The sequence below is a fragment of the Anser brachyrhynchus genome (assembly GCF_964034855.1).
Source record: "Anser brachyrhynchus genome assembly, chromosome: 2".
In the NCBI taxonomy this organism is placed as follows: domain Eukaryota; kingdom Metazoa; phylum Chordata; class Aves; order Anseriformes; family Anatidae; genus Anser; species Anser brachyrhynchus.
The window spans coordinates 48642667-48667042 of record NC_137695.1 but is presented as its reverse complement, the minus strand read 5'-3'; the positions used below and the strand labels follow the sequence as shown (position 1 = coordinate 48667042).

Below are 24376 nucleotides of genomic sequence, written 5' to 3'. Positions count from 1 at the left end.
AAAAAAAAAAAAAAACACTTTTTCACATGGGGCAAAGATCTAAAATACTTATCTAACCAAACTTTTTGCTGTTGTACTAATCAGATACACAATGTAGTCATGCCTAAAAGCCCGTTAGACTCCCAGTCCTTCTTAGATGCATTTAGCTTAAAGATCTAAAAAACAAACTGGAGAGAAGGGAAATTTTGGAAGATGATAATTACGATTGAAGACATTAGTCCTTCCAGAAATGGTCTTCAGATAAACATTTTAATAGGTGGGATCAGTCACATTCAGTTGCCCGACACTTTTTTCTTACATAACTCCACTTCAGCAGCTTGTGTCTTTGCCAGTCATAAACTGGTAGAGCTAAAACACTTCTAGATTTTCTGTTTCACACTTCATTGCTTTTGGAAAAATTTAGTAAAAATGGTTCAGCCTCTTGAGTTGAGGAGAGAAAATTCTATTTAAAAAACAAAAAAAAAATCAAAACAAAAAAACTCTTCATTATTTGGAAAGAACTGCTTGTGGCTTGTTAACCCTTGATTTTGGAGTGTTGGATCTCGGGTAACAGGTAGCCTATGGATCAAGTCTGTGCTTTTTTCAGTCCCTGATGAAAGTTGACCAAATACATCCAAGTTCCAAGCATGTGTGTTTCTCCAAAAAGTTTGTTAGGCATGTGTTAGGCCATCCTTATTAACACTTCATATGATCAGTAAAGTATTTCATACCCAGTATTTCCTGCTGGAAAAACTTATAAGTACTCTAATCGAGAACAGACTAGGATTCTAGTGATTCTGACCTAATTTGAATGTCTACATGTACTAGGGTAAATCTCACTCCTTAATACTTCTCTGCTTCAAGGCACAAAAAATTATTTTTACAAGAAAACCGTGCATAGGGTTAGCTATACTTGAAAAACATAGCTACGAAAAAGGTAGTTACAGCCCATGCTCCGTTTTGTCTCTTGGTTTATGAAAAATAGATTTGATCAGAGTGAAATGCTCTCCAAACTTTTTAAGTGATTTCCTTCCCAGAGCAATCTTTATGATACAGTATATACTGACAAGTTATTTTAATGGTATCTTTACGCATTTATTTTAAAAATGAATTATTTATGTAGCAGGAAAGTTTCAACAATATTAGAATATAATTGCAAATGTCTAGACAAGCCACTGACAAACTCAGCTGTTATATTGGATTCATTTTATAATCATTGGTGGAGAACTTAAAAAGCAGAAAAGAATCAAAAGAAAGCTGGAAGTCTTACTCTTAAAATTGCATCCACCTGCATGCATGCTTCTGTTCATCATCCATTTTACTATCTTTAAACTAGATTTCTTATTCTTTTTAAGGGTGCCATTTGACCACAAACATACTTTAAGAAATAATAATAATTCTTGTATTCCATTCTTACAAAAAATATAGAGAATAGATTGTTTCATTTGCAAGTGTAAGCAATGTTGCAGTTGGCTAACCCAGTGCTCCTTTTTGCAGATCTATTTGAAGACTTCTAGTGCAGAAAAAAGGACTATTTGAATGTCATAAGTCTAAATTTGTATGCATGTTTGCCCTAAAATATGGCTGTTAAAATCCCATTTTGATGATATGAAGGGTTACATCATACCTGTGTAAAACAGAAAAATAATCATATTAACTGCCTGAAAGACTTTCGCATTTCAATTTTGCAATATATTGCTCAGTAGACTTGAGTCATTGTAACGGCAAATGTACAGACTTCTTAACAAATCAAGAAGAATTTCCTCTTATGAAATGATTTACATCATTTAAAGCTTTCCTTGGTTTTACTTGTCATTTGTCTCTTATAAGACAGTTAATCTTTCAGTCTGTGTCTATTTAAGTACCATAACCATATGGAAGATCCAACATGAATTTTACCCTGAAGAATAACAATATTCTTTCTACTTTGCTGTGCCTGAAATACGTCTTTTGGCTAACTCATTTATTTGTCTTTGTTAGATGCACAGGAGTTGTAATGCTTTATAAATTTCCTTTCATAGAAGAATTCAGAATTGATTTCTGTGAAAAGATTATACCAAATTTGCTGTGCTGTTCCACATAACCTTCCTAGAAAGTTTTTGCTAACAGAAAGGTGATAGTCTCTGTAGGTCCTTCTGTGGCAAATGCTTGATTTTTTTTCAAATTTTTCTCAATATTAAATTAGGTTACAAATGTGCTATAAAACTAGAGGTTTTTTTTTCCTTCTTCAAAACTATGAGGTATAGCTATGGTATGTTATATTTAAGGGGCTAACTAAATCATACAAAAATGCTGGGTTGAGAAATGAGTACAACCTACTTTTGTGAGGTTTTTGCGTCACTGTTTTACCAGTATTAAGTGAGGGTGCAGAGGATTGGGTTTTCTATGCCTTTGTAACCCCACAGGTAGGTGAAAAGATGCTGAAAGTTATTGGTAGGTATATGTTGAGGTAGATGTGGTGTAAGGAACATAAATGTGTGGTGCTGTTTTATTTGATATTAAAGCTACCCATCAAGAAAAAGTCAGGCATGCCTGACTAAACTGATTTCTTAAGGAGTGTTAAATTTCTTAAAATAAATAAATAAGGAAAGAAAAAGCTTACAAAATTTGAAAGAAATTATATTGGAGACCTGCCACAAATAGTGTTATAAAAGGTTCTTGGCACTAAACATTTATTTTCAGGAAGGCTGAGTAGAAAACGCTAATAAAAATTAAATTTGAGTTTTGTATTTTCTTTTTTTATTATCAGTGAAAAATGTTTTTCTTCTTTGTTTGCTCTTATATACTGTGAGAAAACTGTTCTGCAGGGAGATATTTGAGATATGAGATTGAGATATATACTTATTTGCTTGTTTTTTAAAAAGAAGTTATCTTGCTATTAATATCTTAAAACCTTCAGAGCTGGTTTGTGTGGTTCTCCCCCCTCCCACCCCCATCTTTATTTTTCAGCTTTTGTGTTTAATTTACTTCTGCTGCTGTGGTAAATAAGTTTTTCATTCTATTCCTAAGTTAAAGGAATTAAATTTTTTAAACTTGCACGGAAAAGTTTTTGTGGGCAAGTCTAAAAACTAATAAATCATAGTTTAAAATATCCACCTGTTCAGAGGAGAAAAAAAAAAAAGCGAAGCATAAAATAAATTTGTCAGTAATGAGGCTATAACTCAATCCACAGTTGGTTTTGAAGAATCTTCTGGTTTATTTCTATATGCCATTCAGCTCCAAAAAGAAAAGGAAAGTTTCGTACCACTGCTGCTTGATGAGTTATCACTTGAGCTGTGCAGAATTAGGCTCCTTTATATGCCATCAAATCACATTTTCAACTGTGATTTCATTAATATAATAATCCATATTCCAAATGTACTAACATCATGACCAGCCAGCATTATAATCAAGTATAATATAAAAATTTTGCTTTGTTCAGAAAATTATAATAGCTTTCCGTTTGTAAGGGACATTACAAAATGTAGGTTCTTTTCTCTGTGGAGGTATTGGTTGTTTTTCATTTCACGCTTGGGTAGTCTCAGATGTAGTGATTTTTCTATGGTCACTCTTCCAAGTTGGTGTAATCCAAAGGCGGATTAATGATGATGACGTGACTGGGTGGGGAGTAGGGATTCTTGGTGAATTAAAGCAGTGATGCCAGAGTTGTGTGGATGTATTTCTTTCATTCAAATTTCTTCAAAAATAAATCAGAGAAGAAACTGTAGCAAATGTTTGAAAGAAGTAGTAATAAGTGAAGTAACTATCTCTTTGTATATGGTAAGCACACAGCTCTCAGGAGGAGCAAACAGTGTTGGCAAGAGTGCGCTTTGGTACTTAAAGGTCCTATCTACTTTGATATTTTAGCTCAGGTCAGGAGTAGTGTGCCTTTGAAGCAAGTGGTTGTCACTGCTTACCGTGCTTTGGTATGTATCTCAAAGGGTCTGTCCCGTGCACAAACAAGTTCCTTTAGGTGAATGTAAGCTGGGATTTAGCTGCAAGATCTTGCCTGCTGTGCTCCAGTTGCTAATGTACATGTAATCCACAAGATGAGAATGTGGATTGAATAATAGTCCAAAGTAAAACTCTATTTCTGTATTTTGTTTTTAATCAGCCGTAAGGTTCATATGCATCAATGTCAAATGTATTTCTTCCCTACACACAATGTCAATAGGGCAACAGTAAGTCAACTCAGATACTCCATTTAAACTTAGCTATGTGTTTGGTGTTGTGTCCTAGTTTTATCATTTCTAATAGTTTTATCATTTCTGATAGTCTCTATCAGAAGTATACAGTAACCACATTTTGTGTTTCTTTTTGATAGTTTAAATGTTGGTACATTGCAGTACCTTGCTATATTTTAAAATTTCTAGTGGGAAATTACTTAAATTATGAGAGCATCACTGAATGGTAAAATTGGCTATATAATGAAATATGCACATGGGTTAGTTTTTTATATGAGCACTCAATTAAGTAGATGAAATATGAATATCTGCAAGCTTGTTAATGAATTTAATGGCCTAAATTTTCAAGCTGTTACTAAAAATATATCTCCTGCAAGTTCTGTTAATTTCCAGGTTAAATTACAGTTGTGTTTCCAGCTGCTGATTAGTCTTGTTGGTACACAGTGTGTGTGTGTGGATATCAAGTAAATAGTGAGAGAAATATTTCAGAAAGTGAATCTGAAATGATCAGTAAGTTGGAGTTACAAGTGGTTGCAGTTGGCCTCATGGCTTTTTTCTGAGCAGTGCTACAGTTAGCTGTACCCCTATAATATGTTGTTTGTAAGAATTTTATTATACCAAAAAGTAGAGATACCCTAGATCTCTGTACTTGAAAATATGCCATAATAGAGCTTTGTACTTGAAAATATGCCATAGTTTATCTTTTTTTTAACCTTTTAGTTGACTGAATTTGAGCTTAAGTGCTTTGAGGTTGTTAAATAAAAAAGCATATTTATTTTCTTCAGCAGCTCTTAAAGGAATGAAAAATAGAAACTTTTTGGTAAAAATATTTTGATGGAGAGGCAGAAATTACATTTTTACATGACATATTTGTCAAGCATGTAAGCACATTGCTTGTTTTTTTAAAAAAGGTTTGGATTTGTCGTAGATAAAATCATACTGTTTCTGTTGTTCTTAGAAAGCAATGACAGTATTAACCTCAAAGCATCCAGTTACACTGAACAGATAACGTTTATGTTAGAAAGCTTTCTCTTGGCTATCTGTAATAGTTATATTTGCAGCCTTCAGGAAGACTTAAAGGTGACCCAATCGGTTCTCAATTATTCAGAAAAATGCAGATTCAAAAGTCAGTTCTCAGTAAACTAAGTTCTTGTTTAGGATGGTTGTCTGGGAAAACAAGAAGCCCAGCAGAATTTTGATGTATAAAAACATGCTTTTGTTTTCAGTTTTAATTTTGAACAAAGCTGAGTTAATCTGTAAACTACAAATATTTTCTTACTTAAAATATTGTTTTATGTAGGTAAGTCAAATGTTGACTACAATATTTCATATATATTAGGCTTGATGATAACGTAATCTTAACCCATCTGACTGTGGCAAAGCTGCATTTTATTTCTAGCCCTGAATCAGCTAGAATTTAGATTGTTCCAAGAAATGATAGGTTTGGTTTTTGGAAGGATGGTACTTCTTGCTAGTAACAACTTTACAGTGAGTGCCTTTTATCTGGCTATATATCTCTCAGGCGACTGTTACTGTGACTTATGATTTTATGGACAGCAGGAATACTATGTGAACATTCACACAGGAACCAAGAACAAAGCAGTTCATAATTATCTTCAGTTTTAGGTAGGTGAGCTGCAGCTGCACTGAAAAAAATGGAAAGCTGGAAGTATAGTGATTCATTTATTCACTTCTCTTACTGGAGTGTCATAGTCAGATTCATTTATTACAATAATCTCAGTGTTTTCAGTGCTGTATGTTCTTTGAAATTTACTTTTATCCACATACAAAAATATGGGCCTGAAACTAGAAAGGTGCGAGAGAAGTCCAGATGAACAAAAGGAATGTTTCACCTGGGAAGAAAGCCAGTGGATGTTTGTATTCCTTGATTTCTGTAGGACTTTGATCTGAAACTTTAATCAGCCCTTGAGAAAACTCTCTGCCTTCCAGAATTCTGCAAGGAACACTCCTCCCCCCGGCCTCCCAAATTCAGATCGAGGACAGATAAGACTTCAGAAGGCTTTTCAGACTGCATGAAGCATTTCTTGTTTTCTGTCTTTTACATGCTCTTCTGGCATGTATAGTTGTGCAGGGAGAAGTGGTTCAAATTTTCAGGAGGGTTACAAAGATTGATCTGTTAGTATCACATCTTAATGAATAGCCCATGTGTGTTTAGCTTTGGTCTTTTTTTTTTTTACTGAGAGCTGATGCATCAGTCTGTAAAACACTAGAGACTATGTGATGATTGATTATGATTGGTATCTCAACACCTGGGAAGCATGTAATTGGTTTAGCTTGTGCTGTTGCACGTCCAGTTGAAAAGATAGTTTTGCTTCTCTCTGTGGTTGCTGTCGCTGGAAGAAATGAGCTACGGACTAGGAACACGTTACAAATGCCATATATCACAAAAGCTGCTTCCTTCTTCCAGAAGGAAGCTATGGTAGCTGGGGAAAATAAAGGGGTACTAGAAAGATCTGGAAAACAATAGGAAGCACCAAATTATTTTGAGTGATATTTAAGATAATGGGTGATGAAAAGGATGGGAAAAGTAAATATTATAGCAAGTCATTTAACTGTCTGCCCATCGTTGTGCTCTAGTACTGTTGTAAACACTGGTCCAGCATGCAGCTGTTTTTTTCCAAATGATTTGAAATGTATTTGGGTGGAGAAGAGGTAAGGACAAGGAAGCACCACAGGTGAATACTCAGTCTGCTGGCCCTCAGATGTGTCCCAAGGTACTCAGCACTTGGATCCCGTAACAGGGAAATTGTGAATAATTTCATATCTCTGCAGGTCTAATCTAACACTTGTTTGGCATCAGACTTTTCACTTGATCATAAGGTTTCTGGTAATTGTTTCATGAGGGTGCTGAGGGAGTTGGTGGATGTGATTGTCGAGCCACTTTCCACCATTTACCAGCAGTCATGGTCACCCAGAGAGGTGCCAGATGACTTGAGACTTGCTAATGTGATGCCCATCTATAAGAAGGGTCATAAGGAGGATCTGGGGAACCACAGGCCTGTCAGCCTTGCCTCGGTGCCAGGAAAGGTGATGGAACAAATCATCTTGTGTGCAATCACACAACATGTGCAAGACAACCAGGGGATTAGGCCTAGCCAGCCTGGGTTCATGAAAGGCCAGTCCTGCCTGACCAACCTCATCGCCTTCTGTGACCAGGTGACCTGCCCGGTGGATGAGGGAAAGGCTGTTTAAAGCAGGCAACTCTTTAAATGTGGATTTTTATTTAACCAGAAAGTAAGGTGCAAGTGAAGTACTGTAAATGATGCAGGTGCATGATTAATCCTCTAAAATGCCACTGTCTGTGCTGTGATGGAAAGGGCTTAGGTTCAGAATAAGCTAGTTTTCAGGGATCAATACGGCTCTTAGATTTAGTATTTTTTTCTCAAATCCCCTTTTGTTTTGTGTGTGTATATATATATATATGTATATATAATATAATGTTTGTCAGGGCTGTATCCTGATTTTTTTCTCCTTTGTAAAATAGTTGAGAAATTTAGTAGTGTAGAAGTTTAATCAATGCCCAAGGAAAGAGAATGGAAATCCACTGTGCTGGGGGATGTTCCGATACTCAAATTGGTGTTCTATTCCCACTTACAACAAAATCAACCTCTCAAAATTATCCTGAAAGATTACTGAGAAATGCAAGTATACCTTGTTGTATGTTGAGAGATGCATAAATCAATAGGGAAACAAAGGTGTGCTTATTCAGTTGTTTAAGCTGAAGGTCCTTGTTCTAAGGCTGCAAGCACACATCACTGATATGTAGCACAAGAGATAATCTCAGGGGAAATCACAGAAGGATGTCATTTACTTTGTAGCTGCAGCTTATAGATCCTGAATGATCAGAGGGCTGGAGCACCTCTCCAGTGAAGTCAGTCTGAGAGAGTTGGGGTTGTTCAGCCTGGAGAAGAGAAGGCTCTGGAGACACCTTTCAGTGGCACTCCAGTACTTAAAAGAGGCCTACAGGGAAGCTGGAGAGGGACTCTACCAGCAAGTGTAGGGATAGGACAAGGAGTTTTAACTAAAAGAGATTTAGATTGGATATAAGGAAGAAATTCTTTACTGTGAGGGTGGTGAGGCATTGGAATAAGTTGCGTAGAGAAGTGGACACCCCCTCCCTGGAAGCATTTAAGGCCAGGTTGGATGGGACTTTGAGCAACCTGGTCTTAGTGGATGGTGTCCTTATCCATTGCAGGGGGAGGGTTGGAACCAGATGATCTGTAAGGCCCCCTCCAACCAAAACCATTCTAGGATTCTAAATGCTTTGAGCTGCTGATCGATGAGGTATTACAAAGGCCTAAAGCAATATCTGTTAATTAAAGAGAAACATGCATTTTGGAAAGCATCGGATCGTTAACTGGATAAGAAAAAAAGTTACAGGAGAGAACAGCGAGAGTGTAAACTTTCACACATTTAGACTATTAACTAGAGCTAAAATTAACTGAGGTGCTGGTTCACATTTAGATCATGAGACTGAAATGGGTCTTCTATTTCTCTGTTTCCTACAAGGAGGAAGTGCACAGCTTCTGCATGCTTTCTAAAAGTGTCAAGCTGCTAAGTTTCTATTGCAATTTTTTTTTCTCCTCTAAAATAGAGATCCTTATCCTCGAGTCTTTTAGAGAGACTAATTATACAATCTTAAAACTCTCTGTCCCTTCCAAGCAAGCCTTGGTACAGAATTAATGCACAAAGCAACTAGCTTTATTATACTGGCGACTGCCCTGCTGCCTGGGTTAGCCTCAAGACAGTTTGTTAAAGTGTAGATGGACCACTCCAGCAACTGTAAGTGACAAATGTGCCCAATGTTGTAGTTCACACATCTTATCCCTGGCACTTTTCCTCAGAGAGCTGGCTGTGCTCTCTAGCCTGTGATGTCAATGCTTCCTTGGCCTCCAGGAACAGCCTGCTCATAATTGCAGCCAAAGAATGAAGTTAGCATGGGAGTATGCTGGTGATTATTATTGTGTGGGCAGTGACAACGTTCTCATTCTTATAAACTTCAGTATTATCACTAGTTCTTTTCTTTTTCCCCCTGAAATCTTACATGACAGGTGCCATAGCTGAATTTCAAACGAACTGGCTGTATGTCACTGGGTTTTGCTGGCTTCTCCCAAGATGATTCTTTTCGGAGAGAACATCTGAACTACTTTTGTTGAATAGTATTCTTAAACAATTGAATATATGTTGCTTCTCAGTAGAATTCATATCCTTAAAACGTGGTGGTTTTTTTTTTCAATTCAAAACTATCAAATTTAAATAGCAGCAGGATTTTTTAAAAAAACTTTTTTATTTTGTCAGGAATATTCTTTTCCAAAGCAATTCTCTCTCCGTCTGGGTATGATACTACTTTTGCCAAGTTCCTCTAGAATTTGGTGGTTTAATAAGCAAGGTGTTCTTCACTTTAACTATAACCTAAACATGGTTAATTTTACATCAAGAACAAAGTAAGCTGTTACAGTTCCCTAAATATTTTATTCACTAGTCAGTAAAAAGCTGAACAGTGATACTTTCAACTTGTGCAAGGCATTTTAACATAATTCTGTGCTATCTTCATGTTTCTCTCCACAATATGAAGGGTTTACATCACTGCAAATTGCTAAAAGGCATGTAAACTATACAGCACTGCTTTTCTTGCAGTGCAAGTAATTATCGGTCATTGTTTTGTGTTTGTATTAGATCACATCAGGTAGAAAGTCTGAAATCCTTTGCAATAGTCTGGTTAGAGTGACCATTTGCCTTTTGGCTTCTTTTATTCCATGTTGTAATGCCCAGAAGTTGTGTAGATACATTTTGTTCTGTGTTGATACATACTTGTTTAGATAGATTATACAATAATGCAGTATTATCCAGCAAATGTCCGTGTGTCTGCAGATAATATCACTGAGGTTGCACCTGTTAATAGATAATCATTAAGCACTTGAGATTGGGAAGAGAAGTTGGAAATGTGAAAAATAGCATAAACCTCTCTTATACTTAGTGTTTGCAGTAACAGATTTTAAAACTAGTGTGTCATCTTACGATATAGAGAATTCATTAAAATGAACTAAGACATCAATGCCATTTTTTCTTTATGGGTTTTCCTACTTCAGTACTGTGTCTTAACCTTGTAAGTCTACATGCCACATAAGTACTAACCACCCTAATACTTAGGGGAAGGCTATGGATTTGAAGTCTTCTATCTGTTACTAGAGTTAGGGAAGTGCTGTTACAAGAGATCCTTATTTTCTTGATTACTTCAGTACTAAATAGGCTTCACTTAGACATCCCGTAGGAAGTGTGCTAGTATTTGCAAAATGAACTGAATCTAAAATATTCATTTTTTCTAGTTTATACAGCAGCAGAAGTTTGGAACTGTAATGTAGGTTGTCAAGAATTAAGAGTATTTACCTTGTTCTCCTTTTCTCGTGAAATGTTCTAATAAATGCTAAAGCGTATACAGGAATTGCTGTTATTCTTACATTTTCTTTTTTCTAACTCTTACCATCTGTAATGATTTGGTGAATCTGTGTAACTTGAGTTCTGGGTGAAGTAATGAAATTGATTTATCATTAATGCTTCAATGCATTTGAAGTAGAAGTCTTTCTGTAGTCATTGCCTTTTATCACTGCAGAGCCATTAACTAATAGCTTCTATCCTGGGACAATGGAGTGGCTAGAGCCTGAGGAAAAATAATTTTTATAATGCATCTGCAAGAAGCACCAGTCCACAACAGCTGAATTTTGTAGAAGCAGACTATAGAAATCAAGTATTTGTTATTGTCCTTTTAGATAGAAACAGTGAGGCCTGAAAAGTGATGGGAGACGTTCACAAAATCAGAGAAAAAGGACAGAGAAAAGAGATGTGCTTTTCAGCAGAGGATTCTTTTTTAACTATGGAGCCAGCTGAAGAAAAAAGTGCAAAGCATTGAAAGCACCACTTCTTCAGTTTGGAGAAGAGTCCGTGCACAGAGAGGAGGATCTCAGCCACCTTAGAGGACCCCAACGTTGAGCTTAAGGAGCATTCTAGACTAATGAGAGAAAAAAATCAGATGAACATGCCTGATTTTTATCTAGCTCAGTTTTTCTTTTGCTTCTGCAGTAACAATGAGTTTGTCTTAGAATCAAGAGCAAGTCTTTTGTTTACTTTAATTAGCATATCAGAGTTAAATGAGCTGTAAAATGAGCATCTTTGGGGTCAAAGTTGAAGGAAAGGGTATGCATAAGCTACCTGGGAGTCAGAAGAGTCCAAGACAAGGACTTAGAAGCCTGCAACAGGGGTGCATGAGGTGAAAGAGGAGTAGAATCAGTGCTGATGAGATCCCAGCATAACCCCAACTCAGAGAAAAGGGATCTGGCTATTGACACAGTCTGAGGAGCTCCCAGATAGGGTGGAATCCTTGACATGTAACACTACCCCTTGAGATTCCTATCTGTGGGATTGTTCAAAACAATCTTGCAGGTACAAGTGGAGAGTTTTCAGAACAATACACAAAGAGCAGTTAGATGATACTGGCTCTGTAGCCAGTCTGGGAGAGGTGCTACCGATATATTCCCTAGATCAAAAATTTGCCAAAAGTACTATTTATGTTTGAAGAAATGAAGGCTGCAAGAAACAAGGAAATGAGTTGGGAGTTCCTAGCTTTATCTGCTCAAGGTTTTATTGTGTTACTGTTCTGCCATCTGGTATTACCCACAGCTCTACCTTGGCTTGCCAGATTGCCATAGTAAGAGGGAGAGGACTAGAAATCTGAGTTAATTGGGGGGGGGGGAAGTGGGGGGCAGGGGGGTGGAAACCACCCTGCTTGGTGGTGAACAGCTAAAGCCAGCCAATTAGATGTGCTGGGGAGGAGGGCAAGGGAAGTTACAACCTTTTGTATTCTACCCTCAAGATATGTTAATATTTTTTTTTTGAAAAAGTGTTAATTTCTGACCAGTTCTCATAATCCACCCTGAGCTCTTAGTGTTTGGTCCCTTTTCATACAAGGGGAGCAGTGGGAAAACCATTTCACTCTATCTTACAGTTCAGAGCACTTGTGCCACAAATAGTGCACTGTTCCAGTTCCTCTGTCTGATGGTAAAAACCTCTAAGATGGTTTTGGAGTTGGAGTTATTTCTGTTTCTCCACAGGAGCAATCAGCTATACCAGTCTCTGGTATCCTTCCCCCTTGTCAGTGAAACAGCTCCCCAAGCACTGGGCAAATATTTAAGCACTTATTATTAGCACCACCCCCACTTCAGCCGTTTGTGGATATTAATATTCGTTTGCAACTGTAACTTGAAAGGAGTGGTGAGAGATAAGGAGGACATGAAATTCGCAATGAGGAAAACTGGTAACATACTGCTTTAATTTACATACCAGTGAGAAAGTTGACGTGAAGCCTCTGAAGAATTGCCTGGCCATAAAATAATTTAGCCAGCATTTTTCCCTTTAGTGAAGCTGAGTGCTTCACTGCAATATATAAGCTATTAAACAATTAAGATTTTTTCCTTAGTAAAATATATGGATATTTAAATATCTCTTGAGAATAAGGAAACCAAGAAGTACATTAACAACTATTAGCAAAGGGTTTTAATCGTTCATTCCATGACACTATTAAGACCTTGGAACATTAACATGAATATTGTGAAGGCAATGTTGTTCCAATCAGGAAAAATAGCTAATATGTTACAACCCTCTAGTTTCCCTAAAGAGTTCTAAAAGTACTTTACATTTCACATAATAATTAATGTACATTAATCTTGACCCCTGACAGACTGTAATGGCTGTTAAACAGCAGTATATATCAACAATTAAAATGATTACTTAAAGCTGTTCTGAAAACACTGGGAGAAGAAAGGCAGTGCTGTTTCTTAATACAGAGGATAAAAACTAGAAATTAAAATGGACAGATCACCCCATTTGTGAGTAGTTTCTTAATCATACGAACTCCTACTAGATTTTTCCATTTGGAAAAGCAAAGTCAGTTTTGCAGAAAACTTGAGCTTGACATAATATACTTCTGAAATATGCTGATTGCAGGGAATCGTCCCTGCCAAGCCAAGCATGTGAAAAGTAAAATATCCGTGGTTTAAGTCCCCACTCCACAGTAGATGCCACAATGGCAGAAGTGTCTCTTGCTATGTGCCTCATGCATATTGCAACCACATTGTACAGAAGGATTTCCTTTTCATTGAAGGGAGCGTCACTGTTTCTCATTTTGCCACTTTTAAACTGCTGGTGTGGCTTGTGCGTGCCTTGAGCTATCCCAGGAAATATCCACTGAGAAATTGAATTTAATAGATGACAGTATTTGATTTGCTGGTTACAAGGAAATAGCCCTTGAGTTACTGAAGTTGAATGTTCATAAAAATACATTCGTGCTAGGCAGGCAAGCTGTAGAGCTTGCAGACACGACCAACAGCAATCAAAAGATACATATATCTGCTGACACTGTAGCTCACTTCAGACGTCTTTGTCTGTCTTTAACCTTGAATGGTAATACCTGAGAGTGTTACAAGAAGATTGTTAGGGTTCCAGGTTTTACAAAGAGTGGAAAAACTGCACCTGAGCTGAAGGAACTAGGACTGCCTATAAAACCTTGGTGCATGGACAGGCCTCTCCACCTCTACTGCTACACATGCACTACCAAGAAGGGATCAGTAGTATACACGAGTGAGTCCTGCTTCAGACAGTTCAGCTATGTAGTGTGCTCACGGTCTCTCCCAACTGGGAGAGTGTCTACAAAGTGATTTTATTCCCTAAGTCACACAGAGGTAAGTAAGGCAACTTTCCTCTGGTCCAGTCCTGCTTGGCATCTTGCTCCTGTCTGTAATAGTGTGATTTTCTTATTCTAAGAAAGAGAAAATTTGTTGCAGCCTTAATTTTTGTTAACTTGTTTGAAGTTCTGTGGCTCTCTCAGAAGTGTAAGTAGCATTTGGAGCACAGAGAAATAACTTTTTACACGTTCCTCTTGTGTGTATCATATTATCCACATAACTTGCTAATTGTACTTTATATGTGCCTGTGACTGGTACTACTACATCAGGTAAGATGAGGCTCAGTAGCAATCTGTTACTCTGTATTGATAATAGTTGTGAAGCATCTTACACTTGAGGCATCTTTACTAGAGGTACAGGAAAGGCTGTAGCTGAACAGTATAAAGAACCTTGATTTTGGACAGCACAATAAAAAAAAAAACAGTTGCAACTGCACAACATAAAGTACAGATAAGTATAAACTGCCTTAGCCAATTCAAAAATTTCCAGAAATATTGACAGAAGAAAGTTGTAGAGCAAACTATACATGGGCTCAAGTATGATTAGCCAGCAGAGCTGTGGTCTGTTCTACTGGGTAGTTTGTCATATGGCAGCCAGCATAAAAACAACAGGTACAGTGAATTCTCTGCAGCCTGATTTGATTCGGCAAATATGCTGACGTGCCATTTTGATTCAAATTGAATTTGTGGTGCTAAGTGACCCAGTAGCATAGAGATACAGATTTAATAATCAGATAGAGTTGCTGTACGGTATCTGTTAAGCACTGGTGAAGGAAGGCTTGAAACATCCTTTGCTCTCTGATGATCCTTGGTGCCTCCTATTGTAGCCTCCCAGACCTACCTAGAATCTCTACAAACTTGTGTATCTACCATCCTATTCACAATCAACATGTGCCAGACAAGAACGTAGATTTTTACAGGTTTACACCAGGAGCACTATAGGTTGTGATGTCGTGCAAGCAGCTAGAAATGGTAAGCAACTTGAAGGAAGATGAAACTATTTCAGAACCACGGATTGCAATACCATTGCTCCCTCATTCTTTGATCAGCAAGTAACTTTCTCTAAATGTATCTCGTCTGATGCAAATTACACAATCTTTGCTTGTTGTTATTTAAATGGCATTTGTTAAATTATATATTAGTAGGGATGATAGCAGTTTTGCCCAAACACAAAACTATGTCTTCAAAATTGTGGTTAAATTCTCTTGGCCTTATATGTTTATATATGTATATAGACTATTTCCAGCGTTCGTTTAGCAGCAGAAGTTAATGACATTTGTTGTCAGAATGGGTAACATCTGTAAACTAGATAAAGCTGGAGAGAGAACTTGATTCAAACAATGAAGGCCTGTTTTAGCATTTAAAATATTGATACGTTAATTGACGTGTATTTTCTTTCCCCTCTTGAGAGGTTATTTCAAATGCAGAAGTCTAGGAAGAGGGTGAGGTTGCTGATGAAAAGTGAATAGATCATGGTGTTTCTGTTAGTTTGTAATAGGATTAAGAGATTATATGACAGAATGCTTCTGTACAGTTACCATCATGAAAGTGTCAGTTAACAGTCTGGTGCTTCACATACTGAAAAGGATATTTAATTTTCTGTTGTCTTCTGTAAATCAGTGACAAGAGTATTTGTTACGTGATATTTACCTTTGGAAGAAATATTTCATGTTACAAGATTTAAATGTTTTCTTCTAACTACTACATGAATTATTTTCAAACAACTTGAAGTTAATGAAATAATAGGCAATATTTTGTAGGTGTAGTTTACTTACCTGTGACTTAGTGGTATAAGCAAAACTGTAAGTGTAGCTTTTCGGTTTTGCTTTATCCAATCTAATTATTACTAGTTAAATGCACAGAAAATGAATGGAGTCTTCTTTCAAAGCTTTATTGCTACACTGTTTTTGAAATAATGCAAGTAAATTTTTAATTGTTAAGAAGTAAAAATCTTCAATGAAGGGGGAGGGTTATTAATTTTTCCTTTTAGTCTAAATACCAGGAAATTTAATGAAATATTCTTATTGATACGTAATAGTAATTTTTGATTTTCTTTTAAACTTTGTATGATTTGCTGACTTTAAAAACTTCCTTTCAGTTTAGATACACGTTAGCATGTATATTCAGAGATGTATAAACTGCCCTTAAAACATTTTTTAAAGTTTTCAGAATAGCTGTTTACCATTGGAATAATATGTAGGTGTGCTAAATTTTAAAGCAGAAAGGCACTGAAAATGTATGGCCACAATAGAAATGAATTAGATCACACTTTACCGTTGTGTTAGTTAAAATACGTTCTTGAGCTGTTAGAGGAAATTCACCAATTCCAACTAAGGCGTTTCCATGAAGGACATTAAAAGCATGCTGTTCAGTGACATCCAACTGCAGGATTTCTTTCTTCATACTGGTGCTATGCAGTAAACATGCTCCGTGCATTTTTCTCCATATTTGATTTCTGGATTATCATGTAATCCTGCAAAGAATGTTGGACGAGTTCACAAAAAAGTGTGTGAGGTGTATGTCATTTTTCTGTGACACTAAACGTTGTTCTGGTTGTGATAGCATTAGGGCAAGGTAAAAACATGCGCTCTGGTTTGTAGAAAGAGGGTTAAGACTATTCATTGCTCTCAAGCCATGTGCTTGGCAGCATGCTGTGCCAGGGCCAGGGAGGAGCACCAGGGCAGACAGATGAATATTCCTGCACAGATGGATGACATAAATTGCCTCAGGGATACACATGAGCTTTCTATTTTACAGGTCTGTTATAGACAATTGCTTACTATTGTGTCAACCATACATAACAGATGTTGTCACGTGTCTCACGTCAAGAAAATATATTAAGTATTTCAAGCAAAACTTGGAATGTCTCTGTGAAAGTTTAATCATCTTGTCTGTCCTATGTAGTGCATTAATTCCCACAACATTGATTTTTCAATTAATATGTTCTCAGTTCCCACATCCTTAAATCTTGTCAGGCAGGTACTGCACCAGCATCTTTAAAATTGGTTAAACAGTGGTTTTGCTGATTGAGGTCTGATTCATGGCAACCAAAGGATATTGCAACAGAACTAGTTTATCTAAAGAAACCGTTCTTCTCATAGTCCAAGTCCTATGGAAGGCAGTCAAATTCCCGTTGCTTTGTAAAACTCAGCATCACCCTTCTTTCTGTTACAGAAGGAGTTTACAGAAAGCTGTGGACTAAGTACATGTGGAAACCAGGACAGGCATTCCACACTGGATTTCAGAAGCGTGCACGGGCTTAGTCTTGTAGTGGTATTGCCGGTGCTGGACTTTCATGCTGTTGGAAGGTGGCAGCTGGTGTAAAATGCCCTCTTCAAACAATTGCCTTCCAAACTGCTTACAGGTGCTATGTATTTTTGTCAGAGTAGCTTGACTGTGTTTATTACCAAATTTAAGTTCTCATTTACGATGTCAGTGCTATGAGCTGATTGGTTTTAAAAGACTAAAGAAGTTTAGCCTGCAGGCTCTTATTTGTTACTGTACCTGTTTTAGGAGCTACTGAATTAAAAAAAAAAAAAGGTCAATTTGCAATGATTTAGAAGTTTATTGCTTAACAGAGTAGGGGTGGGAGATTGAATGTTTGGAGTTTAAAGTGATGATTTATTTAAATACTTTCTATAGTTTTCTTTTGCAGCTCTTTGAAACAAAGAAAAAAGTTTTGCTTTGGTTGAAAACAAGAGTTGTGTTGCCCTTCTAGTTGCTTTGCCTATTAGATGTTTCTATTTTAATGGAACATTGTATTTCTTAAAAGGGTTCCATTAAGATGTTGAACAGACTTGACAGAATCTGCCTTTCAATTAATAGAGAGAAAAAAAATCCAACACTATTTATTTTCAGCCAACTACAAACTAAGGGTGATAGAAGCAACAAATACTGAACTTCCTTTCACTGCTTTGTTACTTATGACTCTTCCAGAGAACTAAATTTGAGTGAAAACTAAAAGAATGGAATTTTCATTTGACCTATAGTTGTACTTTGCAATCGTATTTTAGTGATCATTCTAACAGTTCTAACAATGCATTTTTATTTTAAGCATTTTTTCCTGGTTTATTTTTCACATGCGTAAGCGATGTTCAATTGCAACTTCGTAGTTTCTTTTACTCCTTTCTCTACCTTTGGAGTACCACTAAGTGTATTTAGTGCTCAGTAGCATTCTGTAGATTAAATTTTCCTAAAAATAACCTTTTTGCATTTATAAATAAGTGTTTTATATGTTAATATCATCATGGATTCTACTTGATGTTTATTTAAATATATTGCTAATTCATTTAAATACTTTTCTGAAAATGCAATTCTCTTTTAAAATGATTTCTCCATCCCAGATAAGAAAAATAAAATAATGCCTCTCTTGCTATGATTTAAAGAAAGGGGGGTGAGACTTGAGAACTCTGGCTTCAGAGAGTTTGATATGAACTGGACCATAAGAAGGAAAGCTGTAGTCTAGAACTGTATAACTGGTGGGCTTCCTAGGACTGATTATACAACAGAAGAATATTTAATGCATAGGCAATGGAAATATGACTTGTACAGGTTTTTCACAGAGCTGTCAGGTATTTTAAGTTCCAAGTTTAGTCTTTTGGAAAATTTAATTGTTTGTGAAGTTAATAATACTTAGTTATTTTGTTGTTGTTGTTTAATAGCAGTCAAGCAAAATTACATTTAAAAATACAAATCAGGCTAATGGAAACCTGTAATGTAGAGCTGAATCATCCTTCCTAAATATTAAGAAGGAATTCTTTATGTGCATAACTTTTTCCACACAAGTGTTATGCAGTATGTCTTGGAAGCTTGAAATAACAAGGAGTGGGCACAAAATAATGAGGAAAATATACATTTTATTTTGTTTGTTCTCTTAACAGATATGCTGCCATGGGGATATACTGCTTTACTCTGAAGACAGTAATCGTTAATATGATGTTATTGCTCTTACCGAATTCAAAAATAAAAAAAAAGCAGCATTATTTTATTGATGTTATTCCTCCATATTTTTATCAGAGTTAGCTTTGCGTTTTATTTCAAAATATGTATTTAAATGCTTTTGGAATAACTATACAGCTGCGGTTTACAGTACACAAGTAGTGAAAGGTGTTTATATCTTAATAAGAGCAATCATTCTGGAGAGATTTTTCCTTTCTTATAGCAGCGGATTAACTCTTAGCTGTATTTTTTTGTTGTTGTTATTTTGTTTCTTTTTTTATTGTTTTTTTTCCTCCCAGACAGTGAAGAAGTTTTCGTATCTAGACTGAATAGAGTTGTCATTCTACGTTTTCAGAAGAACAAGGACTGGCAAAATAGATAGCATTCATTTTTTGCTTTTCCAAAGGTGATGTTTAATACAGCTGAATGAGGGATGGGAGTATGTCAGGACTTAGTTTTCTGGAAAGTCTTTCTGTAGACTTGTACACCATTCTTAAATTAAGTAGTTATATTGAGTATTTCAGGTCCCTGTATTTTGTTGATTGTCCTCAACAAAATGTAGTTGCTATGGCATGGATTTAAATAAAAAAGGAGGGTTTGCTGCAAAGACTAGTAATTCCAAATGCTTTTCCCTTAATTATTCAGTAAATAAACAGTTCCGTATTTTTAGGAAATAATCAACTGGCAATGAAATACTGGTTTCTTCATAGATATTTTTCTACGGAATCTTTGCTATTGAGTTAGGAATGAACAAACTCACAGCATTTGCAGTATATGCTGTCAGACTACATTTTGTTTTTCGGTTGATAGAACACCGTCAGTTTCCATAGCTATAATATTGTAAACAGATGAATATTTTGAACTGTGAACGTTGTGCTATAGTTTCCCCCCATGTCTTTATTTATCTTATTGTTTGGTTAGCACTGTGTGTATGCATCTGGTCCACTAGTTGCTAAACAACTTTTTCCTTCTTTTTCTTCTTTAATATGCAATCAGCTTTTTTCCAGCTAATAGTATCATCGATGACTAAAATAGTGCTAAATCTCTGAAGGTTGAAATCATTGTGAACTGAGCAAGTGAAACTCAAGCTCCATACGTTGATATAACTTTTAATGGAAATGTGCTAAGATTTCTTCTGACCAGGCATTTTTAGTCTAGGCACTTCTTCATCTGAACTGTGTGCTAATGTAGGCTGCGTAAAAGCCACCAATATGCCTGAGAAGCTGATTTTTATTCTGTACTAGGCTTGAATTTTGTGCACTGTGATTCCCTCATCAGGTTGCGTTTGAGTTGAGGTAGCAAAACCTGTGGGAAATGCTTTTACCTCACCCCATTTTTCCTTATTAAGAATTTGCGCCCCAGATTGAATCCCAGGGCTTCAGCCCTAACTTACTGGATCATTACTCACAAAATAACTGAATCACAGAATGGTTGAGGGTGGAAGGGCTTTCCAGAAGTCAAATGGTCCAACCCCGCTGGCCGAGCAGAGGCACATACAGCAAGCTACCCAGGACCATGCCCTGATGGCTTTTTGGAGATCTCCAAGGATGGAGACTCCACAACCTCTCTGGGATACCTGTGCCAGTCCTACCTCATATTTAGGAGGAACCTCACGCGTTTCAGTTTGTGCCCACTGTTCCTTGTTCTGTCAGTGGGCACCGTTGGCTCCATTCTCATTTATCCTCCCTTCAGGGATTTATATACATTGGTATATGTATTGACCCCCTGAGCCTTCTCTGGGCTAAATAATCCAGGCTCTCCCAGCCTTTCCTCATAGGAGAGATGCTCTAGTCCCTTACCATCTTTATGGCCCTTGGTTGTATTAGGGCCATTGGGAGCCCAGGGCTGGATACAGTATCCCCAGTGTGGCCTCACCAGGGCCAAGTAGGCCTGTCTTGACTGGCAGGCGATACTTTACCTACTGCTGCCCAGGATACCCTTGCAGTCTTCTTTGTGGCAAGTGCACAGCACACTGCTGGCTCGTGTTCAGCTTGGTGTCCATCAAGCCCCCCGAGTCAACTTCTGCAAAACTGCTTTCCATCTGGGCAGCCCCCATCACGTGCTGGTGCCTAGGGTTGTTCCTCCTCAGGTGCAGGACTTTGCACCTCTCATTGCTGAACTGCATGAGGTTCTTGTCGTGCTGGCCAGCCTGGCCAGATCCCTCTGGATAGTAGCACGGCCCTCTGGTGCCTCAGCCACTCCTCCCACTTTATATTATCTGCAAACTTGCTCCTACCACCCTGTACTGAAGGAAAAATAAATCTAACATCACTGTGAGGAGGTAGTCAGTAAAGCAGCAGCTGTGTATCTTTTGGTCCCACTGGTGCAGCACAATGGAGAAGCAGGGTGCCACAGTACTGTTCTCTTACCATTTTGATTCAGACTTCCCTCCTGGCCTCACAACCTGTTGTGTCAGTTTCCTTGAAAAGCTGAGAAAGGGAAGGTCAGGCTGAACCAGCCAACAAGTCAAGTAGTCCGGGCTTCTGAGAATTAACGTTTCTGGAAAAGTGGCAGTAAGAATGTCTTTGTGTAAATAGAAATCGTTTTGTATTTCAGTTTTGCTTAGAAACTCATGTTTGACTTACAATATTTGTATTTGTTTCCTTTGGGTATATGAGGTTCAACTTGGTATTTATCAAAGGTCTTTCTTGCTGTAATGATACATTTCTATGCTCTTAGAAGTAAAGGAACGATGGTTAAATTGTTTTTTACAAAAAGATACTTTATTAATTTTTTGTTACTGCAAGTGAATGCATTGTTTTTAATGAAGCCCTATCTGCTGTTGAAAAGGACAATTATTTAGGAGAGACCCACTTTGCACATATTTCTGTGTTTGAAATTTGATCAAATGACCAAGGAAGGATTTTTGAAGGTATTTCTACATTTCATTATGAATTCTGTAGAAAGTCTCAACTTTTATTTTTGCCTCAGAAGTATATGTCTGATATAAAATTCCCTTTTGGCAAAGAAAAGAGATTCTAGGATTCCACAAATCCAAATTCTTTTGCTTATGGCTATGTCCCAGTTGAAGCATTAGGTCTTCCTTGGAGATCTTTCACAACCAGGAATATGATTCTTTCAACAGAGTATGGTGCACGTAAGTTGCCTGTTTAATCTGGTTAGTTCTCTGGAGATGGGAAGAAATGTGTTGTTCAGACCAGCAGTGCTAATTCAAAGAGACATAAAAGGGAAGAATCAGACCCCAAGTTTGCAAGCATGCAAGTTTAGATGCTAGTGCAGTGAGAATGGTTGATCAGTTAAGTTTTTTGTTTGTTTGTTTTTGAAAAGAAGACAGTTATATTTAGTCGTATGATTTGGAAAGATGTATTTTGGTATTCTCTCATTCACATGGTATATTTCTCCTTTCTTTTGGTATGTGAGGGGAAAGTAAATCAACTGTGTGTTTTGTGGTTTGGTTTTTTTTTTTTCAAAGCATTATACTTTGTTTTCATTCCTTGTTTGGAGAAATGGGAGAAATAAAATTAACAAAACTTCGTTTGCACCCCCATCAGACAGTAACTAGCAGCAATTAGAAAATCAATTGTGGAGGGAGTAGTTAGACCTATTAAAAGTAATTGCTTTACTTTTTTGTCTAGACCTGGAAAAGAAGTTGAGTCCTTTAGTCTTTTTTTTTTTTGTCCTGTCAAATAATAATGGTCTGAAAAAGCAATCAGATTTCTCAATTCACAGACTTTCTCTCTGTTTACTCTTACAGGGGTCACAAGCGCAAACTGGATGAAGATGATGCTGCCAGTGAATCCAGTAAAGAGTCTAGCAATGAAGATGAGGAAGGAAGCAGTTCTGAAGCAGATGAAATGGCAGCAGCACTTGAAGCTGAATTGAATGACTTCATGTGACATTCATGCAGAAGATGGAATTTGTATTTATATTTTACTTCTCATAAGCAGATAAGACTTCAGATGAGTCCCTTATGTCAGTACTCAATGTTTTTCCAAAATGTGTGTATATTTTGCAAAGCAACACAAGAGTTGACACATTATTTTACAAAATCAGAAATAGATGTTTTTAAGATGTTTTACTAAAGGAAAATATCCTTTTTTTTAGACAAAAAAAAAGTATTAAATGGGACTTGGTGTGCTATGCCAAAGACATGTTATGAGCTCTGCAGAACCTTCATGTACAGGACAGTTACAAAAAAAGTAATACAAAGATTTGTGATTTAACACGCAACAACTTTTCAAAATATTGCAGTTTGTGGTTTATTGGTTACAATATTCAAAAAAAAAGGGGGGGGTTAAGAGATAAAGTAGATGGAATTGTCTGAGTAATACAGCAGGAACCTGATGAACTGATCATCATTTTCCATGGATAAATGCTATCAAATATAAAAGGATTTTTAAAAGAAAAAAAAAGAAAAAGAACAATTTATATTTGTATAGAAACAGAGAATGTGATATGCAAGCTTTGTGAACTCTGCACTTGACCCACCTGTCATTTGCTTCTGAAAGAGTACATAATGATCAGATCTCATGTTTTTAAGTTACTTTGTGGAATAGTTGGGTTCATTAGGGAAACACTTTAGTTTTTTAACTTTTCTTCTCTGTAACCAGAAATTTAGCACAGCATACTGTGTGATCCTGTACTGCCATAAGAAGCATATTCACCCATTTGTGTTCTTGGAAAGAACGAGTGCTGCTTCAGTCTAGATAGGATTTAATTTCTTTGAAAAGAGATTTGATGTAAAGTTTTTGTATATTCTATTTCATATTTGACCCACAAAACAGATTTTCTTTCATTTAATAAAAATTCATTTTGTAGATTGTTTCCCTTTCCTGTATCACAAAGTCAGTAACAAGAAGTTCATTTGCTTCTGCCAATCACAATGCACCTTTGCATGTTATTTTCCCTTTACTGTGCATGAAAACAATGAAAAATGTTGGAAGTGAGCGTGAAGTTGTAGATTCAGGCACTTAACTGAGCCAGAGGAGAGAAACGCTATCTCTGAAAATGACCTTTTCTTTGGTATGTGAACAGTATGACACTTTCTCTTCTCTCTTTGGTTGACCTATTAAGATACCGTAGGAGTTATTACTGTGGCACTGAATTTCTGCAGCTAGTTCTATGGTGTATTCTCAATGGTTAGCAACTGGAGAGACATTCTTTTAAAGTCTGGTAGCAAGAGAATGCTCATTAATTCACATGTTATGATTAAAAGTACTTTCTGGTGCAGAAATGCTTTGTTTTGCCACTTAACGGTACAAGTGAGAGAACATTTCAGTAGACTCTTCTGGTGTACAAAGGACAGACTAGTTTTTAAAGCTTCATAATGACGATAAAAGGATGAGAGAGAAAACAGGAGAATCTTCTCAGATTAATACTGCTTTTCCACTTCAGAATGCAAGGTCAGCATCCATGAGATAGAAATGTTCTCAGTAATAAAATATTACACTTCCTGGACATTTACATAGGTACCACATAACTGAAGCCTGCACTGACTTGCTTCCTAAGCTTTTCATGAAAACAAGCAGGACTTCTCCAAGCGAGTTGAACTGTGTAACAGAAAACAAACAAAAAAGACTGC

The 24376-nt window shown here is 36.8% G+C and overlaps 1 protein-coding gene across 3 annotated transcripts in view; it reads left to right on the top strand.

Annotated features, from left to right (window-relative positions):
• The window catches only part of CTDP1 (CTD phosphatase subunit 1), a 96306-nt gene extending 72694 nt beyond the window's left edge, over positions 1-23612 (top strand). For all 3 annotated transcript variants that reach the window (XM_080581015.1, XM_080581013.1, XM_080581014.1), the window contains exon 13: positions 22550-23612. In XM_080581015.1, the coding sequence (XP_080437141.1) occupies positions 22550-22691 (142 nt within the window). In that variant the 3' untranslated portion in view covers positions 22692-23612. The remainder of the gene's footprint in view (positions 1-22549) is intronic.
• The last annotated feature ends 764 nt before the right edge of the window (positions 23613-24376 follow it).